We start from the raw sequence: 10871 nt of genomic DNA, 5'->3' as shown, positions 1-10871 counted from the left end.
CTCAGATCCCTAATCATGTTATTGTCCTTCTCAACGAATCTTTGTCCAAAATTGTACCACTTTCCTATTTTCTCGTTTTTCCACCCTTCCACCAACCAATCCCACCCCTCAACCCTCCCTCCCCCCCTTCCTCCTTGACCCTTGCCCCCCACCCTCCCCAAACCGGATCCAGGTGTGGGCGCCCATGGTCAGAGCGCCTCAGTGCCCCTCCCCCCCCCAGCCATGCGTGAGTGTATTATTTACATACATAGAAAAGTCTTTGTGATCAAGGATTCTTTTCTTTTACTCCTCTGGAAAAAGTTTTCGTGTATTATTTCACTTGTAGGTAATGATTGTTATTGTTCTCACTTCATTTTACACAAACTAAACATTCTTATTTTGACAACTATTATTTGATCCACATAGGAAAAGAATTAGTTCTTGCTCATATTCCCGGTCTGTTTTTTTGCATTCTCCGAGATTTTATCTAAGATCATTTTCTGCTTGTATTTCGCTAGTGAAGCTCCGAGTAGATCCTCTGAATATTATTTTCAGTCTTGCCGGGTTTTGTAAATACACTTTAGCACCAATCTGCTCAAAGGGATTAAATAGCTGCCTCAGCCTCCATCTCCTTTCCACGGTTGCGTGGGCAAAATCTGGTCTTACAAAATATGTACTACCATTGTATTCTTTCTTGCTTGTGGGGCGAGCTAAATCATATATGGTTTCCCGAAGTAAAAAATTTCCAAAAAATACCAACATTGCCCTTGGATATTTAGATTGATTCTGAGTTTTTTTAGGATGAGTCAGGGTAAACCGATGGGCTCTTTGGACTTCTTTCTCTAGGTCCCAGGTTTGCAGTTCGGGCATAGATGATTTGAGGAGTTTAATTATGTATCCCCTTGGGTCGTTATCTTCGACACCTTCTGGGAGCCCCAGGAAATGCAGATTGTTCCGCCGTGCTCTATTTTCCTGTTCCTCCGCCTTTATCATTAGGTCCTGAATAGCACCTTCTTGCCTTTTTTCCTGTTTTTGCAGATAAGTGACATCCTTTTCTAAATGGTCAGTTCGTGTCTCAACTGATACCATCCTTTCAGAGATTGCCAGGCATGTGCTGCCCACCTTATTTACCGCCCCTTGGAGCTTTTGAACAGCTAAATTATGCTTTTGAGTATCGTTTTTGACATATTTATGCAATTTCTTAATTGAAGTCAATATTTCTTTCAAAGATGGTTCGTTTGCCTCTCCTGCCTCGTCATATTCAGAAATGTCCGCAATTGATTCCTCCCCACTTTCCTAAATCTTCGTTGTTTCTATTAATTTTTTAGATTTTAAATTTTTCCGAGGATCAGTCAATTCTGTGTTGCTTCCTTGATCAGTGGTTTTGTCATAGGTTGATTTATTTAATCTTTTATTCCTTGTTCTTCTTTTCTCTAATTTTTTCCTTGGTGTGCTTCCTTGTCCATGATCACTCTCCTTCCTTGTTTCAGAACGTCCAGATATTGCCGGGGATGATAGTTCTTGGTCTCTTCTTTTGTTAACTTCACTCGTCTCACTAGCAGTCGAGATCCCTGTCTCATACATGTCTACATCGGACTCTTCAGAGTTTGTATCAATTCCTAGCAACAGTGGTTTATCAGGTGGGGGATTCAGGATTACTTGTATATCGACCACAAGATTGTTTCTTGCATTTCCCCCGTCCAGTACTGTTGACTCCTGTGTTATTGCCGCCTGCCTTAGCCCTTTATTTGCCCCAGTTTTGGGCACTGGGCTAAAAATATTTAATATGCTAGGCTGTGATGCCATTGACTCCCCCGTCATCTTTGCATTTGCTTTTAATTCTTTGATGGTTTGTAGGCGTTTCGCTTTTTTCATCATTAATTCCATCTCTCCAGTGTCTTCATGGTCTTTCTCCTGCTCCTTATGTTTCTCTTTAATTTTCTCTTTCTTTTTTTCTGATTCCATGCCACTGCCTTTGCCTTTAGCCGCTTGCCTGTCGCTTTTTTTCCCTTTTTTTTTGTTTTTCTTTGCTACCTTTGTCGTCCTCCTTCCCCTTCTCTTTTTCATTCTCATTCTCATTCTCTTTAACTCTCTCCTTCCCTCCATCTTGTTCCTGTTCTTTATTTTTTATGTCTTTGGCTTTGGTCCCTCTTGTTTCCCGTCTTTGCGGCATTGGTTTCAAGGTATGGCCCCTGTCCACTTCTTGCACCTTCTTGTTAGACGTATTAGGCTCATCCGACTCAGGCTCTTCATGCTGTTGTACTTCCCATATAGTCGGTTGGAGCATGGAAATATCACTGACCTGGTTCTGATCCTGTAAATCATTTATCACCTCCTGAGTACTTTCTTGAAGATCCTCCATCCTTTTTATATCCGTTACATTCATCTTGTCTATCACTTCTTGCCCTAGACTTTGCTCGTTGTTCTTTTTTTCATACCTTTGTATAACTGGCTTGATCTGGTTCAGGTATGGAGTAGTTGATCCCTGCCCTGTTTTTACCGAATTTGGTATGTTTGAGATGCCACAGATGCTCAGGCTTATGTGTCATTTTATTCCGTTTCCTTGGACTTTGGGTTGACAGAAAAGACACAGAGAGCTGAATCTGCTATTAACAACCTCACAGTGACACTTACGGTTATATTGCTTCTGCATATATTGTGTATATTGCCTAACGCCACTTCGTGGAGTTTTAAGAAGTTCCTGGGTCGTTATCACTGTTACTGCCACCTTTATGACCGTCTTATCAGATAATAAATCAATTTTTCTCTTTCTCTTTCTCCGAGGTAGCACTTTCCGTTTCCAGTGATACTCTTCTCGCATTCTTAAGTGGAATATAGAATGTGTGCCTTTAAGACTAGAGCCCCCTCCTCTTTTTTTTTGTTTCCCCTCCCAGCTTGTACAAATGGCCACTGTCAGCCTCCGACCAAGTGATTGGTAGCTGAAGCCCGAGGCAAAGGTCAGAACCTTCCAGACGGCTGAGCAGTAAAGGTGGGCTGAGCAGACAAAATGAATGTCAAAGGCAAATCTCTTTCTATTTGCTGTGTTTTACATCAGTTTGTAGCGTAATCGTATTTTAGTGTCTTAATGTCTTGGCCCTAGCCCTAGTCTTTTTTTTTTTAGATATCCTGCTGCAGATACCTTGTTTGCTATTGAGTTATCCGATGCAAGTTTTTTTTTTCCCCGCTTTAGAGCCTGGTGCTCCTTACTCGCTCCGTATGCTCAGACCCCTACACACCAGCTCCTCACCTTCCAATTAAGCTTGAGCTGATCAACCGAAGCGGCACCGATTAATACTTACAAGCAGGGGTAGAGATTGCATGGAGAAGTGAATGGGCGAAGGGCAAAGGCAGCTGCCGTATTCAGTAAGTCCTATCTTTTCCTTTTCCTTCTGACAGGCTGTTGATGGATTGCAGGCCTCTGTCTGTCCAACTCGAGACGACGCCCAGAACCACAGAGAGAGAGAAAAAAAAACGAAACGCTTTTTTTTTGTGCCAGTACCGTACAGGAGAGTCTCAGAACTCTTCATGAGAGGGTTCAAATAGGGCTCAAAAACGTATGTTGTTTAATGTCAGTCAATCAATGTCACAGCATCAGAGAAGGTCTGGAAGGTGGGGTGAGCTTTTTCTGACTTTTTCCGACTTTACAGCTCCCAATCGGGCTCTGAAAATATGGGCAATGATCCAGAGCACACTATACACAAATAGATATTGTTCCTATGTTCAACTCTTCAATCATTTAGGAAAGATCAACCAAATGTGTTATTTTCAAAATGTTTTTTATTGTCATCAGCGTTCCCCACTTGGGAGTCGCTGTGCTTTTCACTTTAGCCTACACGTGTTTCATCACAGCATGTGGCTGTGAATCTTCAGGGCTATAAGAAATATAATAGAAAGCAAAATGATAAGTAGACAAAAGTACGTGTGAGAGGAGAAAAGGGGGACACCAGTGCAGTGGAAACCAACACAGGAAGGACGGGAGTAGAACAAATAAAAGGGGGGGGGGGAATTTTTGTGACTTAAAACACCAATATTTAAATTGACTCGGAATTCCATTTGATGATGTCAGACTTTAGTGAGATAGAGTAAAGTGTCGTGACATACGGCGCATTTAAGGATAGCTAGATATCTCCTGATTCCTATCTGTACTTAGAACACGGGTGAGTAGTGAGGTGACTTATTTAGATTGAAGGTTACATTTTAAAATCAGTTCGGACCTACCAAGAAAACACAATTATATAGTTTAACTGCCTGCGTCTGCACTATATTCATAATAGAGTTTATGCTGATTCCTTAGCGTTCAAGGTGGAAAGCAAATATTTAAGAGACCAACACAAAACACTCATGTCTTTGGTAACTTTTCAAAATTAATAGTCTATGGTTAATTATTAGTGATCACCAGGATATTTACTTAACAGACATATCTATCTGTAAATTGCATCTAGTTCATATTACGGAAACTGTATTTACACGAGTATATGACATAACTCCTTATTGCTTGAAGAAATTATGACTGTTCGTAAAGCAAATTATTTCATTTCAGTCAATCACAAATTTCTGTATAAGTACATTTGTCCTGTGCAGTAGGCGATAGTGCAGGTAGTGCCCGAATGATAATAAAAATCATGAGAAAAACCACAACTAATAGTCAAACTAAGATCATTTACAAAACACACAAAACTATTCCCATCGTTAATTCCTTGACCCTGTATCATATCAGGCAGGCGGTAACAGTAGAAAGTGTGCTGTGTCACTCTACTAAGGTATTCTTACTAATGAGCGTTGCAGCAGGTCAATTCCAAGCCAATGAACTTTACAACAATTCCTTTCATTTATCAAGTGACTGTGTGTCATCTCAGACATGCGGTAATTACAAAAAAAGGGGGTGAGCCGTGTCACTCTATTGGGGTGGTGGTAGCGGTGGCTAGAAACTAACTTGACAATTTATTTAACGGCCATATGGTGATATCTAGCAGATAAGGAGGTTTTAAATGTGCAGCTGCGAAATGAACACCGAGAATGGAGTCATTACCTGATCTAAATGATCGAGGCGCGTGGTCTGTAGAGAAAAAAAGAATAGAGGGTGGATATGTTGGAACATTTATTTAAACACGCTATTTCGTGTACAAACATGTGGTGGCTCAAAGGTTAAATAAACTCACCGGGGGACCGGTGATAATTCCAACCCGGTCCTTATCGGGTGTTAAATTAACGTTCCAAAGGGTATACGGCACCAGTCGGTATGTCCGGTTGCCGTCGGCGAAAATGCTTAACTGTTGAGTATCACAGTTGCGAGTATCCAATTAGTGGTAATCAGGCTGGAAGTAAAGTAAATAAAGTGAAAAGATCGTAGGCGTTAATCGGGGTTCTTCCATTGTGAGAATGTTCACAAGGAGAGGTCGATTGCCCATAGATAGACGCGATTCTTACCCGTGTACAGCCCGTGTAGAAGCTTACTCCAGCTTCGGTATCGGTCACCAAGTGCGGGAACAACGGGATCAGTTGTTCCCGCCCATTTTAAAAGCGCAGGTCGCGAAAGAAGCTAGACCGCTCAAGTTGAGGATACAGTCACCGGCAAAAAAGGAAGAGTTACTTCCCCTCGGACTCGTTTCGGAATGTTGACACATTATAAAACTACAGACCTCGCGTTTAGTGCTCTTTATTAGTACATACCCAATAATAGAATGGAGCTTCTATTTTTAAATTATTTGGGTTAAGTTTTGACAGATTCAACAGAAGTGACTATGTGGCTCCTGTAATTGAATAATTCAAGTATCGACGCCAACAAGACTCGAGTTCAGTGAGTTTATATTGGTATAAAGAAAAGAACAATTTGATGGTTATTATCTATGGCTTAATCTAATTTATTTCTTAGAATGGTTGGTGGGCAGTATCCATGGGTTGTTATGATTGATTTATTCTTGGAGTAGTTAAGATACATGTGAGTGGTAAAGTAATGTGAGAAGTGTTTTGAGGACATTTTTAATAAAATCATTCGCAGCTGCTAAAAAGAAATAGCAGTCGGGTAAATACGTTTCATTTCCTGGAGAAACCCCTCTATGGGTCCCTGTAACATATTTTAGAATCTGATCATACTAAATCTGATTTGTCGGCAGTAATTGTGATAACAAAACTCCCTTAACAACTGGGAGGAAAAGAACATAAAATCCTCATTCTATAATATTCAATCCATTTGGTAACACAAATCTGTATGATCTGTGGAGTCATTCCCTTAACAACAATCTACGTTAATAATCCAGACTGACAATTACATGTATTTAACAAATAAACAAATGTTTTTCTCTCTTTTCTTCACAGACACTATCACGTTCGGTACTTGATTGTAAAAATAATCTCTTCATATAGATTCAGTTGTACAAATGCTACAGTGATACAGATATTTGAGATAAAGTGTCTAATAGGGGACCAGCTTAATTGTCTGACCCTAAGAAAAAATGCAGTTCATCATCCGTGTTCTGACCCGTTCTAGTCGTGTCTAGACGCATGATCCATAGTGCCTCTTGTCTTCTAAGGCGTAGTTCCCTGTTGCCTCCTCTTACTGCAGGTTGTACAACGTCAATGCCATAGAAGGTAAAAGATTTGATATTTCCTTGTGCAGGGCATGAGGCCATGTGTATAGCCATGGGGTATCTCGGGTCCTTAGTTGCATATGCCCTGGCATGTTCTCTTATGCGTTCTCTAAGTGCCCTGATCGTGCTTCCCACATATCTGCTTTTACAGGCACATTCAATAATGTACACCGTGAATTTCGTGTCACAATTGATGTTTGTTTTGATTGGATATGGTTTTGATCTATGATCCAAAAATGTTTTGATTCCATGTTTTGCCCATCTACACATTGAGCACATTCCGCATTTGAAGAAACCCTTTGATTTCTGGGTCAGCCAGTCACAAGTTCTTGTGTCTTTGGGCACTGTTGGGCTTAGTCTGTTCTTTAGATTTCTTCCCCTGCGAAAAGTTATTTGAGGATGACTCCCTATTGCAGTTGCCAAGGTTCTGTCTGCACTAAGGATCCCCCAATGTTTGTGAAAACTCTTACGTACCACCGGACTCAATTCGTTAAAGTCTGTGATAAGTCTCACCGGTTGTTGGTTTTTTCCAGTTCTGGGATTTTTTGGTGTTAAGGTTGACTCCCTGCTAATTTTTTTAATTTTTTGGTCCGCTTTAGAGATAATCTGAGGTTTATAACCTCTTTTCGAGAACCTGGACTGCATGTCTTGTATACAGGTTTCAAACTCTTGTTCCTCGCTACAGTTCCTTCTTGCTCTCATAAATTCACCGTAGGGGATACCATTTATCTGATGGATAGGATGACAACTGTTGCTATGAAGAATTGCTGTCAAGGAATTAACGATGGGAATAGTTTTGTGTGTTTTGTAAATGATCTTAGTTTGACTATTAGTTGTGGTATTAGTTGTGGTTTTTCTCATGATTTTTATTATCATTCGGGCACTACCTGCACTATCGCCTACTGCACAGGACAAATGTACTTATACAGAAATTTGTGATTGACTGAAATGAAATAATTTGCTTTACGAACAGTCATAATTTCTTCAAGCAATAAGGAGTTATGTCATATACTCGTGTAAATACAGTTTCCGTAATATGACCTAGATGCAATTTACAGATAGATATGTCTGTTAAGTAAATATCCTGGTGATCACTAATAATTAACCATAGACTATTAATTTTGAAAAGTTACCAAAGACATGAGTGTTTTGTGTTGGTCTCTTAAATATTTGCTTTCCACCTTGAACGCTAAGGAATCAGCATAAACTCTATTATGAATATAGTGCAGACGCAGGCAGTTAAACTATATAATTGTGTTTTCTTGGTAGGTCCGAACTGATTTTAAAATGTAACCTTCAATCTAAATAAGTCACCTCACTACTCACCCGTGTTCTAAGTACAGATAGGAATCAGGAGATATCTAGCTATCCTTAAATGCGCCGTATGTCACGACACTTTACTCTATCTCACTAAAGTCTGACATCATCAAATGGAATTCCGAGTCAATTTAAATATTGGTGTTTTAAGTCACAAAAATTCCCCCCCCCTTTTATTTGTTCTACTCCCGTCCTTCCTGTGTTGGTTTCCACTGCACTGGTGTCCCCCTTTTCTCCTCTCACACGTACTTTTGTCTACTTATCATTTTGCTTTCTATTATATTTCTTATAGCCCTGAAGATTCACAGCCACATGCTGTGATGAAACACGTGTAGGCTAAAGTGAAAAGCACAGCGACTCCCAAGTGGGGAACGCTGATGACAATAAAAAACATTTTGAAAATAACACATTTGGTTGATCTTTCCTAAATGATTGAAGAGTTGAACATAGGAACAATATCTATTTGTGTATAGTGTGCTCTGGATCATTGCCCAGTCAGAATAAGATAGAGGTTTCACCTCTTTCTTCACAGAGGTTAAGGTTTTCCTCTGTCCAAGAAGCACCTACTCTGATACAAAATTAATCAAATACTTTACCGTGATAAGTTGAGCGCCAAAAATTTCTGAACACTACAAAAACCTATTCTTAGACTGTTCGGGCTCTGAAAATATAATCAAGTCTTTTTTACTTCTCCTCCTTTCAATGACCATCATAAGTCCCCATTTTTTCCAGGTTTTATCCAACTCAATCATCTTTATGTTCTCGCTGGAGGAAGAATGATGCAGTTTTTCCACTGCATTTTCCCTTGATTTCCCCTGCTCTCACGCATAGCTTATCAGGGGGAGAAAGAGAGAGCTCAGTCTGCGACTGCTCCCATCGACGCCATCTTCGTTCTCCCCCCCCCCCCAGTGTGGCTTTTCTGATGTTGTTTCAGATCTGCCTTTCTCATAAATGCTTTGTCACATTCAGTGCATTCATACGGTCTCTCCCCAGTGTGGACTCTCTGATGTTGCATTAGGGTTCCACTTGTAATAAATGATTTGTCGCATTCTGTACATTGATGTGGTTTCTCCCCAGTGTGGATCTTCTGATGTTGTTTTAGCACTCCATTTGTTATAAATGCCTTGTCACACTCTGTACATTGGTATGGTTTCTCCCCAGTGTGGATTTTCTGATGTCGTCTTAGCTTTGAATTTGTTATAAATGCTTTGTCACATTCAGTGCATTCATACGGTCTTTCCCCAGTGTGGATTTTCTGATGTTCCATTAGGGATCCACTGGAAATAAATGCTTTTTCACACTCTGTACATTGATACGGTCTCTCCCCAATGTGGGTTTTTTGATGGTTTTTTAGGTTTCCATTTGTAAAAAATGCTTTGTCACATTCAGTGCATTCATATGCTCTCTCCCCAGTGTGGACTTTCTGATGTTGCATTAGGGCTTCACTGGCAATAAATGCCTTGTCACAATCTATACATTGATATGGCCTCTCACCAGTGTGGATTTTCTGATGTTGTTTTAGCTTTCCAAGTGTCATAAATGCCTTGTCACATACTGTACATTGATATGGTCTCTCGCCAGTGTGGACTTTTTGATGTTGCTTCAGACTTTCATTTGTTTTAAATGCTTTGTCACATTCTGTACATTGATATGGTCTCTCTCTAGTGTGGGTTTTCTGATGAAGCTTCAGCTCTCCATTTGTTTTAAATGCCTTGTCACATTCTGTACATTCATAGGGTTTCTGCCCGGTGTGGACTTTCTGATGTCGCATTAGATGTGGCTTTGTAATATAAGCCTTCTCACATTCAGTACAGTTAAATGGTCTCTCTCCAGTGTGGATTTTCTGATGTTGCTTCAGCTCTCCATATGTTAAAAATGCCTTGTCACATTCTGTACATTCATAGAGTTTCTCCCCGCTGTGGACTTTCTGATGTTGCATTAGATGTGGCTTTCTAATACAAGCCTTCCCACAATCAGTGCAGTAAAATGGTCTCTCTCCAGTATGGATTTTCTGATGTTGCTTCAGCTCTCTGTTTGTTATAAATGCCTTCTCACATTCAGTGCAATTAAATGGTCTCTCTCCAGTGTGGATTTTTTGATGTTGCTTTAGAATCTTCTTCATTCGGAACACTTTATTACATTCTGTGCATTGATATGGTCTCTCCCCGGTGTGGATTTGTTGATGCTCCTTTAGAATCGTCTTCTGTCTGAACACTTTATTACATTTTGTACATTTATATAGTTCCTCTACTATGTGGACATTCTGATGCTTCATTACAGTCAGTCTATCTTTATGCTTTTTCTCCAGTATGAAATGTCTGATGTTGTAGTTACTCTTTCTCTGTCTAATAAATGTTTTGTCTCATTCTAGATATCCATACGACTTCTCTGTTGCGTGTTGTTTCTGATTCCAGGTTAGCTATTCCTTGATAATGAGCACCTCAGACTGGCTTCAGTATGTCTGCGTGTTACTTCTTCAATGTTTATCAGCTGGTGCCTAAGAGCCAAGTACAGACCTCATTGGGCAGAGTGATATTTCTGCTGTCGACTTTGGTGAGTCATTAGTCTTCAAGGGAAGAGCTTTCGAGGCACACAAGTGATGTTTAATGCCTTTACCTTTGTTGTTTATCACTGCAATTGTTTCACCTGTTAGATTAAGAAAAAGAAACACTGAATAAGCTGAATTGCAAAGCCCACCAGAAACATCTATTTGCATTTAATGAGAGTTTTAACTCTCCATATAAACAAGTGCGCTAAAGAAATTCTAGATTACACTTTCAATGTAAAGATGCAATCAGCTGAGCAAGGGCAGACGATCCGTCTGTGATCCCCTTCTATCAAAGAGTGTAAACTCAAAGAGTAACTAAGACACCAGAGAAGGTTCCTACAATGTTAAATCCATAGCGACAAGAGTCCTCCCTTCTTATCCAGGGAATGCTTCTTATTATCACACGGCCTAACAAATAATACACAAAGCATCACAATAAC

At 40.1% G+C, this 10871-nt stretch overlaps 1 protein-coding gene across 1 annotated transcript; it reads right to left on the bottom strand.

The window, feature by feature from the left end:
- Positions 1 to 230: 230 nt before the first annotated feature.
- LOC147709797 (uncharacterized) lies at positions 231 to 10525 on the bottom strand. The gene is made up of 2 exons (XM_086928264.1): positions 8544 to 10525; positions 231 to 3640 (listed from the first exon to the last, which is right to left on the bottom strand). The coding sequence occupies exon 1, from the start codon at positions 10156 to 10158 to the stop codon at positions 8740 to 8742; it is 1419 nt and encodes a 472-aa protein (XP_086784390.1). The 5' UTR covers positions 10159 to 10525; the 3' UTR covers positions 231 to 3640; positions 8544 to 8739.
- Positions 10526 to 10871: the final 346 nt, after the last annotated feature.

This window comes from Lissotriton vulgaris, chromosome 6 (assembly GCF_964263255.1).
Source record: "Lissotriton vulgaris chromosome 6, aLisVul1.2, whole genome shotgun sequence".
Lineage (NCBI taxonomy): Eukaryota > Metazoa > Chordata > Amphibia > Caudata > Salamandridae > Lissotriton > Lissotriton vulgaris.
The sequence above is the reverse complement of the archived record's forward strand: the minus strand, read 5'-3'. Positions and strand labels throughout refer to the sequence as shown.

What these genes read in the sequence shown, in the direction of transcription:
- LOC147709797 (XM_086928264.1), bottom strand. Translation starts at nt 10,158, where the DNA reads ATGAAGCATCAGAATGTCCACATAGTAGAGGAACTATATAAATGTACA.